Genomic DNA, 16,577 nt, shown 5'->3' with positions numbered 1-16,577 from the left:
TCCCTCAAGTCACACGATTTAAATATTTTGGGTCTATAATACAAAATAATGGAAAAATATAAAGGGGTGTAAATCATTAAATTTAAGTTGGTTGGCTGAAATGGATAAGGGTTTCAATTATTTTATGTGATGCAAAGGTATCACTCAAGTTTAAGGAAAAATCGTATCAAACTGTGGTAAGACATGCGTTGTTGTATGGGACAAACTGTAGGGTGGTTAATAATCAACACAATGATAAAGTAAGTGTAGCAGAGATGAAGATCGCTACTACAAAACGCGTTAACAACAACGTGGTGACATCCCTAAAATAAGGCGCTACCATAGTGTGTATGTTTTTTTATTAAAAATTAATTGTATATAACAAAAGTTGAGCAGCCAACGGTGGTAAAACCATCCAGCTTTCATGGGTTCAAACCTCAACGTCATCATATATATTATTCCTTTAATGTTAAGGCACGTCTTTTCTTTTTTATTTATGTTTATAAAAAAAACTTAAAGAGAAATGACTACGGTTGGTACGGTCCACCATTGTGATATATTTATAATAAATAAATACTTATAAATACGGTTGGTAGATAACCATTGTGAAATAATTAACTCATATATAAGCGAATTAACTCTCATTTATTGACAGTAGCGTCGTTTCCTGCACAATGGAACCATAACACTCATTTTTTCTCTTCTTCTTTGCTATTAGTCGTGAATCTTCTGCTTCATACGTTAAGATATTCTTCTTCTTACATCTTTTCCATTAGCCATTTTCTCGTTTATTGCATGTTGTTTTTGTTGATTAATTGTTCTCATTTTTTCAAATTCGTCTTCACTACCTTAACAAAGATCATATTTTGGCTATGGTACATATTGTTTGTGTAACTATGGAAAAAAATACAAGAAGCATGAAGTTATAATGGAAACTTCATCCACCTTGTATTTCTTTCATAGCTTCGCAAACAAGATGTTTTTCATGTTTATTATAGGACTCAACAAGAACAACACATTTTAGTTAATAAAGAAACAACAACGGCAATAAAATTCATCTAGTTTGAGTTACAATGAGAAGAAATATAAGAAGCATATGAAGTTGTTGTGTAAGTTTCTTCCTCCTTATATTTCTTTTTTGTTGCTTCACAAATTAGATGAACTTTAGAATTGATTCATGTTCCACGATTAATTTCATAAAAAGGTGTGTCCTGGAAATTTATAATATATCTTTTTCATTGCTCACAAATTTATAATATCTAGTTCTGTTGTATGATGTTGTTTGAGTTTATTATATTCTATTACATTTATTACAAAAATACAATGTATTAAATTTATTTAATTACAACTTAATACATTTATTTAAATTGACATAGAAACTTATAATATGAAAATTAAGTTGTATTTAAAAATCAACTTATATAAATCAATATTTTCGGGATTACCTCATTGTCGTCGCTTATCATTGTGATTGTTATGATGATAAGTTATCATAACAATCACGATGATAAGCGGCAACGATGAGGAAGACCCAACCAATAAATTATTGTTGTTCAAATTAATCTAGAATAGAAGGAATCGATGCAATGAATGACTCATACAATTGAACCATATTTTATGTGTTAGAGAGCATGAAATGAATGATGAGAGACATGCAATTCGGAAAACAGTGGTTTGTTTAAGCTGATTTTCAAGAATAGTTTAATTTTCATATTATATACTTTTTCATCAATTTAAATGGTTGTATTTCTTTAATGAGGTGTATGGAAAAACAAGCAATCTACGTAGTATATAATAAACTTTGGGTACTTACCACAACGGTTATCTAATGTAACCGTAATAAATTATAATTTATGTTCCAAAATGTCGCTGTTGAAAATCGAACCTGGGACCATTAGTTCTATCACAACGGTTGGTTTAACTAACCGTTGTGATATCGCGCGCTTTCTAGAGTAAACAACGGTCCTAGGACCATGATTGTAAGTAAAATATTTACGACAACACTCTACATAACAGCGCCTGGACCCACGTGATTATATGTACTTTCCAACCGTTGTTAAATGGGTTTTCCATAGTAGTGGATGTTGTGTTAGTTGTGGGCTAATACTAGAGATGATAAGATAAAAAAATGAAAATATTAGAGAGAGAGAGAGAGAGAGAGAGAGAGAGAGAGAGAGAGTGTGTGTAGGGGTAGCACCTATAGTAGAGAATATGGTGGAAAATAGCTTAGGTGGTAAGGAGAATAGATCAGATGGAGAGAAGTCAAACAACTAGAGAAAAGAAAGACCTAGAAAATAAGAGAATATATCTAAAAAGATCTCGAGATTAACAATTTGGATAGAAGTATGGTACTGGATAGAACATTATGGTGAAAGTTGATCCATGTAGTCGATCACATTTAGTGGAATACGACTTGATTATTGTTGTTGTTGTTGTTGTTGCTGTATTCTTTTAATTTGTGTAGTATATTTAGCATTAAAAACATATCCTAATATAAAATATATTGTATTTACAAAAAACTCTATTCTATATATTATAAACTTTTTAATAATATTTTGATATAAAATATAAAGTTTTTATGAATATTATTGAACAATTATTTTTTCTCCCATTATCAAAAGCAAGACAACCAAAAATTTTAAAATACATCAAAGTAGGAGGACAATTTTAAAATAAAAAGAAAAATATAAAAAGAGGATTAGGAAATCTATTAGGGTGTGTTTGTTTGAAGAATTAAAATTATAATTTTGGGAATATCATTCCTAAGAATATTATTGCTTGGAACTTTATTCCTATCAATGTGTTTGGCAAATGAATAAAGTTCTTAGGAATATTTTTAGATTTTGTTTTAATTAAATTTTAAAAATTAAAAATTAAAAAGTAAATATGTTAAAATAATATGAGATTGGGAAGTTATGGTTGGTTATTTTATATTCTCATAGGAATGTAAGATTTTCATCCTTTTATATGGGAATGAAAATGAAGAAACTCATGAACAAAATTTATTCCTGGGAATAAAAAGTACCTGGGAATAATTTATCAAAACTTGAAACAAACAAAGGAATATGTGAATTCCAATGTCACATTCCCTGGAATAACATTTGTATCTCCGAAACAAACACCCCTTAATGATATGAATGGCATGCTAACTGCTAAAATGCCCAAAAGACTAGTATTTAGAAATGAAAGAAAGTATTTAGGAATGAAAGAAGAGATTTTAAGACGTGTTAACGTTCTCTCAATAAATACATTTTGTTGAGAATACTCAACAAAGTATTATCTATCATATAAGAAGAGTATACCATTTCCTCATCTCTTAGCTATGCCACATCAGCCTCTCTTCTCACAAAATTCCACATCATTCCCTTCCCATTGTATGTTGCAGCAGTTGTAAGGATTGAACTTTAAACCTCCAACCTCTCATGATCTCGCAGTTACAAATTATTTACTTTCTCTGGTCATTCACATTTCAAACTGCTTACAGCACTAATGACCTCATATAATGCTTTGCATATTTATCAACCACTTTCATTCTTCTTCTTTCCACGTTTAATTCAGTGTGCTGTGAAATTGCATGATCATGTGTGAGTCAGAGGGATCCTGATTGAAGATTTGCGTTGGGTTGTATGTATGTGATGGTGGAAGACGTCAGTTATGGGTGGATCGCGGCTGTAGCCGCTGATGATGGTGGTGGTCTACATGGGTTATCACAGTTTGAAGCGCCGTGGTGTGGAGGTTATGCGTGGTGTCAGAAATGTTGGTAGTGCTCCAGTGTGTTTCCGGATCTGTTTTGGTTCCTACGACACCACCGTTTTTTTTTCTTTTTTACTCTGTTGTGTTGTAACTTGCAGGCTGCATCTCATAATAATGCTTATAAGGCGAATTTTTTTCTTTTCATTTTCGTTTCACGATTTGTGAGGTGTTTTCATTCCATCTCAGTAATATTTTATATTTTTTTTGTTATTTTGTTTTATGAATTCCATCTATGTAATATTTTCTATATTAATCATGGATATTTTCTATATTAATGATTGATATGCTATTTGCATGATATATGATGTTTCCTAACTCATGTTTCTTTTTTATTTAAGGGCAATGCCATCAACTACCATTGCTGGAAGAAGAAGTGGAAGAAGTGAAATAAAGAAGTGGAAGAAGTGAAGTCTGAAATATTTGATTATCTTAATAGTGTTGAAGATTCTTTGTAGAAAATATTTATGAATGCATTATAGAAATCATTTACTCAAACCCTTGAAAATCAGATAACAAGGAGTAGCAAAATCTTTTGTAACAAAGATACCATAATGATTGAGTTTTTTTCTATTATTTTATCATGCGAAATATATTTATTTATCCATTTTTATTTGATGATTAATATTTTTTGTGTTTGTCCTTAGATGTTTGGTCATATGGATTGTTATAGACTAACACTTAATCCACAAACTCATTTTGATATATATTTTTTTTAAATAAAACATAGTTTACCTAATATAATAATTTACAAAATATAATTTTGATATATATTTTTTTAAAATTAGCTGTGCCTATATTTTTTCTTTAATATATTAAAGCAAAAATAGTTTAATATTTGAAAAAATAATAAAAGAAAGAATAATTATGGAGACGTGGTTTTATATAATATATAAAAGGAAAGAAAATAATGTAAATTTAAATAGGGAGACATTTTTCAAGTGTGTGTGTATATATATATATATATATATATATATATATATATATATATATATATATATATATATATATATATATATATAACAAATTTACTAATGATTGAAATATTTTTATAATTAATGACAAAAAATATTTATATACAAATAACTATATTGATTAAATTAATTTTATATACGAGAAAAAATAACTATAATTATGAATATTATTATTACACATTTAATATAAATTTATAATATTAAAATCATTGATTGATTGCAATTTTTAATTTTGATTTAATGTGATTGTAATTTTTTAACTTCTTATACACCTGTTTTCTTGATATGGAAATTGTTTCATGAAGTAATTGGTATATTATTACAAAATGACGTTTAACTTTTTATACTTTAAGTGAAAATGTTAATAAATAAACTTCATTGATCGATTGAATATTATGTTTGAGCGATATTTATATTAAATCTTAATAATTATCGAAATTATAAATATTATAATATGTAAATAACATAATATTTTATATTAATTCATAGAACTAAAGAATATTTTATTTAAGTCAAATTAAAAAATTAAGTTTATCAATATATATATATATATATATATATATATATATTAAAATTAATTTTATAAAATATTATTGATATTTATTTATTGTAAGGTCGAAAAAAATATAGAATGTAATAAAATATTACAAATTAAAAATGTATACATAATTTTAAAATGTATATGTAAATAGAATCAAAGAATAAAGAAAAAAATATGTATATTAAACATTTAATGGTAACATAAATGACAATATAAATGATAAAATAAAAGAAAATAACTGTTGTTAGAAATTACTTATATTACTACTAACACAAAATAAATTCAATAGATCAAAAATAAGATCAAAGACAAGATTTAAAAAAAAAACTAAGATATAGACCAAATATCTCTTATTTTATGCCGCCAATATACACAAAATATACGAAAAACCATCAAGCAAATTAATATCATCATTCCTCATTGAAATATTTGCTATGAGTTTTTTCAACAAATTTTTATAACATTAATATCAAAAGATCAATTTACATTAATGTGTTGCTTATATATATATATATATATATATATATATATATATATATATATATATATATATATATATATATATATATTAGTAATAAAATAGAAATCAGTTACAATCAATTAATTTAATTATCATAAATATTATTCTACATTTTTGTTTATGTCTTTTAATATTCTTTAAGTACTTATTTCATTCTATATGTTATATTAAGAGTCACAAATATTCTTTAATATTCTTTATGATGTATTAAGAGTCATAAATATTTATTAATATAAATCTCCTACACTCTTTTCTTACCTAACACCCACTATTAATTTAAATCGTGAATATAGTGATATTAATTTGATAAATATTTGCTACTAACATATATGGTTGTATTAAAAAAATAAAAATAAAAAACTTAATATAATTCCGTATTAATTAAAATTATTAATATAAATATATAATACTAATATAGTTATATTAAGGATTGTGACTATTATATAGTTATATTAAATTTTTTATTATTATATAATTATAATAAAAATTATAATTTATATGAAAATATATCGTTTTTTATTTTTTGAATACAAGAAGATATAGTAGTAGAAAATATTTTTTCAATAAATATAGAGCCATATTATTAATTTTATCGAAGATGTTAATTGTTTACATTAATAATAAATAATTATATTAACAAAAAGCATCGATAAAATATTTTATAATAAAAAATATATAATAATAATAATAATATAATAGAAAAATATTTGTTTCATTTTAAAGATAATAACCATGAGTATATATTATTTAACTATTAATATAGTTATTTAGTAATTCGAAAAATATTTTTATAGGCTTTAATTTGTATATTAATAATTAATTAAAAAAATACAAAACACTAGCAATAAAATTATTTTATGTTAAAAAACTCTATTAAAATTATTCAATTGGTAATCAAAATTCATTAGATCGAAAATTAATCTTATCCATTAATTGAATCATAAAATAAAATAAATATAAATCAGTTACAATCAATTAAATTAATCATCATAAATATTAATTTAAATTTTTGTTTTTGTCTTTTAATATTCTTTAAGTATTTATTTAATTGTATATGTTTTATTTAGAGTCACAAATATTCTTTAATATTCTTTATGTTATATTAAGAGTCATAAATATTTATTAATTTAAATCTCCTCCACTCTTTTCTAGACGTAACACCCATATTACTTTAAACCGTGTATATAGTTATATTTATTTGATAAATATTTGCTGCAAACATATATGGTTGTTTTAAAAATAAAAAAGAAATAAATTAATATAATTTCGTATTAATTAAAATGATTAATATAAATATATAATAATAATATATATAGTTTTATTAAGGATTGTGACTATTATATAGTTATATTAAATTTTTTATTATTATATAATTATAATAAAGATTATAATTTATATAAAAATATTTTTGGAATAAATATAGAGCCATATTAGTAGTATGATAATAAATAATTATATTTTAGTTATAAAATAACAAAAAACATTAATGAAATATTTTATGATAAAAAATCTATAATAATAATAGTAATATAATAGAAAAAATATTTGTTGCATTTTAAAGATAATAACAATGAATATATTATTCTAATTGTTAACAAAATTTGAATATTAACGGGAACACGAAGTTACTAATGATTTTTTTTAATATTAACATAAACATTAAGTTACTGATAAATGTTTTGAACATTAACGAGAACAAATTTGGAATATATATTAACGAGAACACGAAGTTATTTATCAAAATAATGAATATTAACGGGAACACTGAGTTACTGATGAAAATAATAAATATTAACGGGAACATGAAGTCACTGATCAAAATATTGAATATTAACGATAACAAATTTAGAATATTAACATGAATATGCAATTAGTGATCAAAATAATGAATATTAGCGATAACATGAAGTTACTGATCAAAACATTGAATATTAACGGGAACATGAAGTTACCGGATAAAATATTTGATATTAATGAGAAAATGAATTACTGATTAAAATATTGAATATTAACATAAACATGAAGTTATTGATCAAAATATGGAATATTAATGAAAACATGAAGTTACTGATCAAACTATTGTATATTAACCAGAACAAGAAGTTATTGATCAAACTATTGAATATTAACGGGAACATGGAGTTATTAATTAAAATATTCAATATTAACGGGAACCAATGTTAGTAAGTTGAAAGTAAATGTGAATAAGTTTATTGCATTGGACAATCGGCATTGTGTTGTTTGTTCTTTATGCAGTTCACATTTTATTCTACTATCGATAAAACATTAATAATTTAAGTCATATAATAGATCTTTCCAATTTTTATTGCATATTAATAAAATAACATAGAAACTTTATTTTCTTTATTACTTTTTATTTTCAATATTCAATTTTTTTAATATTAGTATTTTTATAACTTTTTCAATTTTAACCTAGATTTCATCTTTTACTAATACCTTTTCCTTATAATTTTTTTGAATATTAACAGGAACAAATTTGAAATATTAACGGGAACACGAAGTTATTGATCAAAATAATTAATATTAACGGTAACATGGACTTACGGATTAAAAAATGAATATTAACGGGAACATGAAGTTAATGATCAAAATATTAAATATTAACGGGAACAAATTTGGAATATTAACGGGAATACGAAGTTGCTGATCAAAATAATGAGTATTAGCGGGAACATGAAGTTACTGATCAAAATATTGACTATTAACGGGAACATGAAGTTACATTCAATATTAACGAGAACATGAGTTACTAATCAAAATATTGAATATTAACGGAAACATGAAGTTACTGATCGAAATATTGAATATTAAGGGTAAAATAATATTTATTAATCAATATATCACAAACTTTGATCCAACCTATTGAAAAGAAATTTCTATATTTTACACTTTTTTTTAGGACATTTACTTCTACAATAATTATATTGAACAAAATAATATTTTTCCTATCATCTTTTATTTCCCTCAATCACAATGCGCGGAAACGACGGATACCTGTGCGAACGCACGGGTAAGACACTAGTTTTTTTTAATGCAAAACGCCCTTTAAGAGAAGAAAAAACATTCATTTGAAATTCTATATCATTGTCCCTCCTAATACACTTTAATTTAGTATTTAAGTGTTTTGGTGTAAAAGTACCTCTTGTGAAAAACCATGCTTCAAAAAGCATGTTTCACTGTATGATTTGTTTCTTAACGGTAAATGTAGAAACAGTTGGAGCTTCTACCACCATAATTGTAACCACCTATGTCACGTCCACATGACGATGAAGAATCGCGACCATTTCCATTTGAACCAATTTGAAAATTCATGGTACATTTTTCTGTAGTAGGAGCAGTGAGATCGGAAGTTGAAATAGGCATTCTTGACCGAATAATAAAGAAAATGTTTTATCAAGACTAGGAAGGGATTCCTTCAACATTATGTGATAGGGCACACGAGTATATTGTTCATTGATACCCTTTGAAAAACTTATCACTTTGCCTTACTCCTTGTATTTTTGAAGACCCGTTTTTCAACGCTGCAAGTGCAAGGAATTGCACAAGAACAATCACGAGTAGGTAGAAAAATTCTCAGTTTATTTTCACATTATTACCAATTAAGTAAAATAGGTGTGCGTGTGTTTGGCTCTAGTGGTGAAAATTTAGGTTTTGAAGGCGTGCTTCCCTTACGATCTCAAGTTCGAATCCTGCTAGACACTAAAATAATTTGAAATATTCAACATGGAAGCTTAGTTAGGTCATCTTGAATATCATAAACACAGACAAAAAAAAAAAGAGCACCTTGTCAATCCAAAGAATTGATTTGTTGATGCTTTATAAAATAGAACATTGAAGTCATGACAGAATCATATGATTGCACCTAGTCCATTGACCTTGAAGGATATGAGTTGGTGATGGCTGAGTGAAAGTCTCGTCTACAAGTTTCAACTCATTCTTGAAGATAAGAGCAACATGCATGACACGTGACCAGAAGATGAAATTTTTGCTATCAAGAAGAGGAGTACCAGTACTCTAAGGAGAGATTTTCATTGAGATGGAGATAGTAGGGATTAGATTCATTTGTTGCAAAATCAAAGTAGATATTGGATTCTCCTATCATAGTGATGCAGGAACTAAATCGAACAAGAAAGGAAGATACAGACAAGGCTAGAATTGATGCAAATTTTTGGAAAAGAGAGGAAAGAGAATAAATGTGTAGTGAATTTCGAGTGTTAGAAGTCTCTGGGCAAATAGAAGGGAAAGACCAAGGCCACCACTTCTCATGCTTCAATAGCATACATACCACCCATCCGAGTGCACTTTAAACATAGTGTCTGAATTTCCGTAGATGACGCTTCTTTGCAATATCCCCCCAGTTGATAATACACCAGCTTCGGCATCTGACCATATCGTGTGGAGATGTTACTGATTGATTTACCATGAATCTTCGCGCTAAGTAGAGCCATTGTTGCTTCCAAGCATTAATTGAGATTGAATCTTGAAGATGACATGCTTAAATTGGCCCTTTCTAGTCCTGCCTGGAGCATGTTTGCTGCAAGTTTTCACTATGCAACTTCTTGTCCGCATCTTTTGGCGAAGTAAACATGGGTTTTGTAAGGATTCAACTTTTGGTCTGAAGTTGGACAAAACTCCTCCAAGCAGTCCATAATACAACATGCTTCCTCAATGATTGCTTATGCAAAAAGAAGTAAATCATCAGAAAAATGAGGTGAGATACAAGAGGCCCATTCCAACCACAGTACACTAATGAAAGAACTAAGATTTTATTCGCAATGAATATGGTTAACTTCAAGATTAAACTTCTCTTCATTTTATAATGATACACTAAGGGCATACAATGCAAAAAAAATATTGGTCACAAAAAGACTTATCCCTATATAAAATATCAAAACATAAGCATTAAAAAGAAAGTTCCATCAAAGAAATAGCATTACAGGACATTTCATCAAACACAAACAGAAAATTTCTGGAGTTAATTATTAAACAACAACAAACACAGTCATGGTTTAGTTTGTAAAGCCACCCCCCATCTATAATGCCTAGATATATGATAACTGCACTAAGAGCAACAAACAACTCATGCACAATAGCAATACTATAAATTACATCCTTTTTTGTGATTGTTGCTCAGAGCTAGTATATTTTCAGTTCACAGACTAGAGCTACACACACATATGCTTACGTACGAGCTTCTTTCATACCATCATCAACAGCATCACTTGAAACTTGATTACAATTGTCCAATGGAGAGGCAACTCGCTTTTCTTTGACAACCTTCTTCGCCATCCTCCGCTGCTTCATTCTCTTGGCGTTAGAAGAACGCGTAGTCTCGTCACCTAAATCAAATGCAGTCAGAGATCAGAGAACAAAACACAGCCTATGAGTTTTTTTTTATCAACACTGTAAAAAAAACAGTCAATAGATTCATCTTTAGATAACCTTTCTTAGAGACATTTGATCGAACAGGTGGAGGATCATTATCCCCGACCTGTGTTGTTTGGGTTGGAGGCATCAACGGGCCAATTAAGTTTCCACGGAGGATGGATTCTTCCTTCATCTTCTTCTTACGAATTCTCTTTCGTTGAGCTCTAGTGAGTTTCTCCGTCTCAGAACCGTGTTCTTCTTCTTCTTCGTCCTCGCCGCTTGTTGAGGCATTTTCACATTCATCCAAAGTGCCTGACATTACGAAAAATGCTACAAAACAATGTGAATTTTTAGAGAGTTTTTTGTTTAGAGTTTAGAGTTTGAATCGAACCTGAAATAACGCTGGTGTAAGATTCCAATTCGATCAAGTTTTCTTCTGGTTCCGAGTCTTGTTCATGCTAAATGAACGATAACAATGAATTAAAGACGAAATTATTAAAGAACGAGAGAGAATTGAGGGGAAGTATAGAATAGAAAACCTGTGGAGATGGAGGATATAGTGTGTTAACAATTGCTTCGTTAAAGCGGCGTTTTCTCTCGTCTGGTTTCATGAAAACAAAGATGAGATTTATAGATATTGATTGTATTATATGCTCTATACTATCCAGTATCCAGGAAATTGTTTGTTAGGGTGTGTTTGGTTTGGAAGAGAAATTATGAAGAGAGAAGTAGGTAAGAGAGAGTGTGAAAAGAGAGAAAGAAGTGAGAAATAGAGTTGATTTAATATATTGTTTGGTAGAAGAGAAAGATAAGAGAAATAGAAGAGAAAGAGTAATATGATTATTTTTAAATGACAAAACTATCCTTAAATAAAATAAAAAAAATAAAAAAATAAACATAATATTATATTATATGAGCACTATTTATGGAGGATATAATTGGAAAACCATAAATATTGTGCATCTCTAGTCTATTTCTTCTCATATATGAGAAGACTCTAAAAACAGTGGGGTCCACATGTTTTATTTCTCTCTTCCCTCATTCTCTTCACAACCAAACAAGAGAAGTATGGGTCTTCTCTCCTATCTCTCTCTCTTCAACCTCTCTCTCTTCTATTTCACCTCTACCAAGCACACCCTTAGTGTTGGGAGGTAATTGGCAAGGATTGGTCTCCTGTCAAGGTCATATAGTGATCTGCTCTCGTGTGATCAACTCAATCAATGTAATATGGATGATTAGAAATAAGAAAATATTTTAGAACAAGTTTATTCATTAGAAAACTTGTATCGCTAATAGTGCCATGTTTTCGGGTAAGGCGGCTAATAAATCCTTAAACTCAACCATGTTGGATTTCAACATTCTCGAACATGATTCATCCTCCTAAGTTGAAATACACTCAGAACTTCTGATATGCACACTCAAGAAAACATTAAAAATCAAATTGTTTATATATATATATATATATATATATATATATATATATATATATATATATATATATATATATATATATATATATATATATATATATATTGTCATCAAAACTTAAAGATAAAGTGTAGAACCAAATTTTGTTCTAACAAGATTAATAAAAGGAAATCATAAATTGTGGAATAAAAAGCATACTCATAATTTAGAGGGGAAAATGGTAAAGGTAAAGGAGCGGCTTGAGTTCCTTGATATGAAAGGGGAACAACACAACTTAGAGGAAGGTGAGTTGGAGGAATTTCATGAGTTACCGACAGAGTTGATGGCTCTTTCCAAATTAAATGCGTTGAAAGAAGGTGATGCAAATTCAAAAAAAAATCATGGGTATATGTCGTCTAGAAGAAGGGTTAATGTGATAGCTTCTTTAACTGTTAACCGTGATATTGTGGAAGTTGTAGAGCCGATTAGGGATGCAATTTTTCAGCATTTTCGGTCTCATTTTAAGGTATTGGAAGGTGACCGACGGATATTGAGAGTTTGTCGTTTAAAACTCTCAGTACGAGGGAAGGGGCTGATCTGATTAAGTCGTTATCGATGGAAGAAGTGAAAATGGAGGTGTGGGATTCTGATAGTTACAAGAGTCCTGGTCCTGATGGTGTAAGCTTCGGCTTTTTAAAAGAATTCCGGGACATTCTAAAAGATGACCTCTTGAGATACATGGTGGAGTTTCATCGGAATGGTAAGCTAACTAAAGGTATTAATAGCACTTTCATAACTATGATACCTAAAGTTAGTTGTCCTCAACGGGTTGCGGATTTTTGCCCTATATCGTTAGTTGGATGTTTGTATAAAGTTTTGGCAAAAGTTTTATCTAATATATTGAGGAAGGTGACTGGGGGCTGATTTCGGAAACTCAATAAGCTTTTATTTCTGGTAGACAAATTCTCGATGGTATTCTTATAGCAAACGAGGTAGTAGATGAAGCTCGGAAGTATAAAAAAGAGTTGATGTTATTCAAAGTAGACTTTGAAAAAGCTTGTGATTTTGTGGATTGGTATTATTTGAAGAGAGTGATGGCTAGAATGCATTTTCCTGTTTTATGGGTGAAATGGATTAATGAATGTGTGTCGGCTGCTACCGCTTCAATTTTAGTTAATGGAAGCCATACTAATGAATTTAGAATGGAGCGAGGGTTACGACAAGGTGATCCGTTATCACATTTTCTCTTTTTAATTGCAGTAGAGGGTTTCAACGTTCTGATGAATGCTATGATTCAGGGAGGTTTGTTTACAGGATATAGAGTGGGTAATGGTGCAGGTGAACTTATTTCTCATTTACAGTTTGCGGATGACACTATACTAATAGGGGTTAAGAGTTGGGCTAATGTGAGGGATCTTAAAACGGTGTTGCTTTTATTTGAATCCATATCGGGTTTAAAGGTGAATTTTAATAAGAGCATGTTGGTGGGAATCAATATTTCTAATTCTTGGTTGTAAGAAGCATCTATGGTTTTAAATTGTAAGTTGGGAGTTATTCCTTTCGTGTATTTGGGGCTTCCCATTGGAGATGATCCGCGACGTAAGCTTAATTTTTGGTAACCAGTTGTGGAAACTGTTAGGAAAAGGTTATCAAGGTGGAAGAGTCGTAATCTTTCGGTGGGGGGTCGTTTGATCCTTTTGATGTTTGTTCCATCCGCTATCCCGGTTTATTTCATTTACTTCTTCAAAGCTCCCGTAGGTATAATCTCTTCTCTTGAATCTTTATTTAATGCTTTCTTTTGGGGAGGTATGGAGAATATGAGATGGATAGCTTGGTCTGATTGGGATACTCTTTGTTTGAGTAAGGAGAAGGGTGGTCTGGGTGTGAGAAGGTTAAGGGAATTTAATGAGGTGTTGTTAGGGAAATGGTGTTGGAGGGTGTTGGATGAGAGGGGTAGTGTTTGGTATCGGGTGCTTGTGCAGCGGTATGGGGAGGAAGGGGAGTTTAAAAATTGGGTCGTCTGGGGGTCTGTTTGGTGGCAGAGTGGGATCAGAATCAGATAGGGGGATGGGATGCGTGTCCCTAGGTGGTTGATCAATAATATCAAGCGTGCTCTTAGTAATGGGGTTACTTCTTTATTCTGGAGGGACCCCTGCCTGGAGGGAGGGGCGTTGTTGTCTAGATACCGCTGGTTGTTTGAGTTATCGGAGCATAAGGATGCCACTGTATCGGAGATGTGTGTCTTAGGGTGGGGGTAGATGGAGAAGCTTAGAGTTGGCGTAGGATGTTGTTTGCGTGGGAGGAAGAGATGGTGGGAGAGTGTATTCGGTTGTTAGATTCGGTTGTTTTGTAGGGCGAGGTAAGGATACTTGGGTGTGGCGTATTCATTCTTCAAAGAGTTATAATGTGAGCAGTGTGTACCATTTATTGACAAAGACAAAGGATGATTATTATTCATGAGGATCTTAGGTTTGGTGGTCAAAAGCGGTGCCGCTTAAGGTCAATATTTTCCTTTGGCAGTTGTATTGTAGTAGATTACCAACCAAAAACAATTTGCTTAGGAGGCATGTTATCTTAGCGGACGCGTAGAGTTGTCATATGGATTGTAGTATGGATGAGAGCATAGACCATGTTTTTGTTTGGTCTGAGTATTTTGGCAAAATTTAGCCATTGTTGTCTGGGTGGTTAGGGATCTCGTCGGCTTTTCAGGGTCATTGTTTGGATCATCATGATCACTTTGTAGCAATCAGTAAAGATATCAATGGAAGCATAAGTCAACTTGAAATTAATTAATTTTTTAAAATTTTATTTTCGGTTTTATACTGTTATTTTGTGGGTTGAGCAAGTGTAATTTAGACTCTTAACTCTAATTTAGTCGGATTTATAATAAAGTATAATTTTTGTTCTTTTTATATTTTTTATTAAAATAAATTACTTAGTGATCTAAATAAATATAGAATATAAAATCATTCTTTTTTGAATTTTCTTGGTAAACATAATAATCAACTTAACAAATATATAAACTTTTTTTAGGAATTTTTATTTCGTGAAATAACACCAGTATGAGAAAATAACATAAATACGAGAAAATAATTAAATTAAACATTATATTTATTATTTTTTGAGAAAAATTTATATAGTAGGGTACAATGCAGTTATAGATAAAATTTGATTGTTTGCTATATCTTGTAACTGGAAATTACATAGATAGAATGACGAGGAGCATCAGATTTGCGTGAATTTGGTAGCATGATTTAGTTAATTTGTTTTAGTAGTTCCTTTATCATCTCAGTCAAGCTCTTCTCTTTCTTCTACTTTAGGAGTTGGTCTCTTATAGCATTCTTTCTTCAATTTTAGGCTTAGTTCTTTGTTTCAATATAGCAGAGTACTATATTACATATTTACGTATTTGCGGTAAGAAAAAATCTTCGTACCCAAACTCAAATATATCCGTACCCATATAATATAGAACCTCAATATCCATAAATATATTCGTACTCATATACTACAGAATCTCAATACTCATACTCGTACCCGTTTATCTGCATTTTTATAGTAAAATTAAATTAATTAATTATAAAATATCATATATATATATATATATATATATATATATATATATATATATATATATATATATATATATATATATATATATATTGGTATCATATTTTTTTTAACCATATTAAAAATATATATGAATGTTATTGTTGAGTTAAGAATTAAATAAACATCTTTATTAAAATGTGTAATAGTTTAATAATAATATATATTTTAAAAATTGATAAATGTACATTTTTATATAATAATACAAAAGATATTATATAATATAAATATATAGTGCGAATATAAGACGTGGTAGATAGTAAGGTACTCATAGCCGCACTCATAACCGTTTATTTTAACGGTCAATTAACCGTACTCGTACCATATTCATTTTTGAATTTTTATCCTATCTATTGTGAATATTTTTACAATACTCATAAAGTATAAACCAAATTGTCATTCCTATTTCAAC

At 29.2% G+C, this 16,577-nt stretch overlaps 1 protein-coding gene and 1 pseudogene across 3 annotated transcripts; one reads left to right on the top strand and one right to left on the bottom strand.

The window, feature by feature from the left end:
- Positions 1 to 8,724: 8,724 nt before the first annotated feature.
- Positions 8,725 to 11,882, bottom strand: LOC131652293 (uncharacterized). 3 transcript variants are annotated; one of them, XM_058922118.1, is made up of 5 exons: positions 11,692 to 11,882; positions 11,544 to 11,610; positions 11,228 to 11,482; positions 10,990 to 11,124; positions 8,725 to 10,460 (listed from the first exon to the last, which is right to left on the bottom strand). In XM_058922118.1, the coding sequence occupies exons 1-5, from the start codon at positions 11,761 to 11,763 to the stop codon at positions 10,333 to 10,335; spliced, it is 657 nt and encodes a 218-aa protein (XP_058778101.1). In that variant the 5' UTR covers positions 11,764 to 11,882; the 3' UTR covers positions 8,725 to 10,332. The 3 variants fall into 3 exon arrangements, with proteins under 3 accessions (XP_058778101.1, XP_058778102.1, XP_058778103.1); XM_058922119.1 differs by having other exon boundaries at positions 8,727 to 10,460; positions 11,228 to 11,464; positions 11,692 to 11,876; XM_058922120.1 differs by lacking the exon at positions 8,725 to 10,460 and having other exon boundaries at positions 10,688 to 11,124; positions 11,692 to 11,870.
- Positions 11,883 to 12,968: 1,086 nt separating this feature from the next.
- LOC131650196 (uncharacterized) lies at positions 12,969 to 14,622 on the top strand (annotated as a pseudogene).
- Positions 14,623 to 16,577: the final 1,955 nt, after the last annotated feature.

This window comes from Vicia villosa, linkage group LG2, assembly GCF_029867415.1.
Source record: "Vicia villosa cultivar HV-30 ecotype Madison, WI linkage group LG2, Vvil1.0, whole genome shotgun sequence".
NCBI classification, from domain to species: Eukaryota; Viridiplantae; Streptophyta; class Magnoliopsida; order Fabales; family Fabaceae; genus Vicia; species Vicia villosa.
This window is presented reverse-complemented; position numbering and strand designations above follow the sequence as displayed.

Bases quoted from the DNA above. Each gene is read 5' to 3' on its own strand.
- LOC131652293 (XM_058922118.1), bottom strand. From the start codon at position 11,763: ATGAAACCAGACGAGAGAAAACGCCGCTTTAACGAAGCAATTGTTAAC. The intron at 11,611-11,691 runs GTTTTCTATTCT...TCGTTCATTTAG, and splicing joins TATATCCTCCATCTCCACAG to CATGAACAAGACTCGGAACC. The intron at 11,483-11,543 runs GTTCGATTCAAA...ATTGTTTTGTAG, and splicing joins TTACACCAGCGTTATTTCAG to CATTTTTCGTAATGTCAGGC.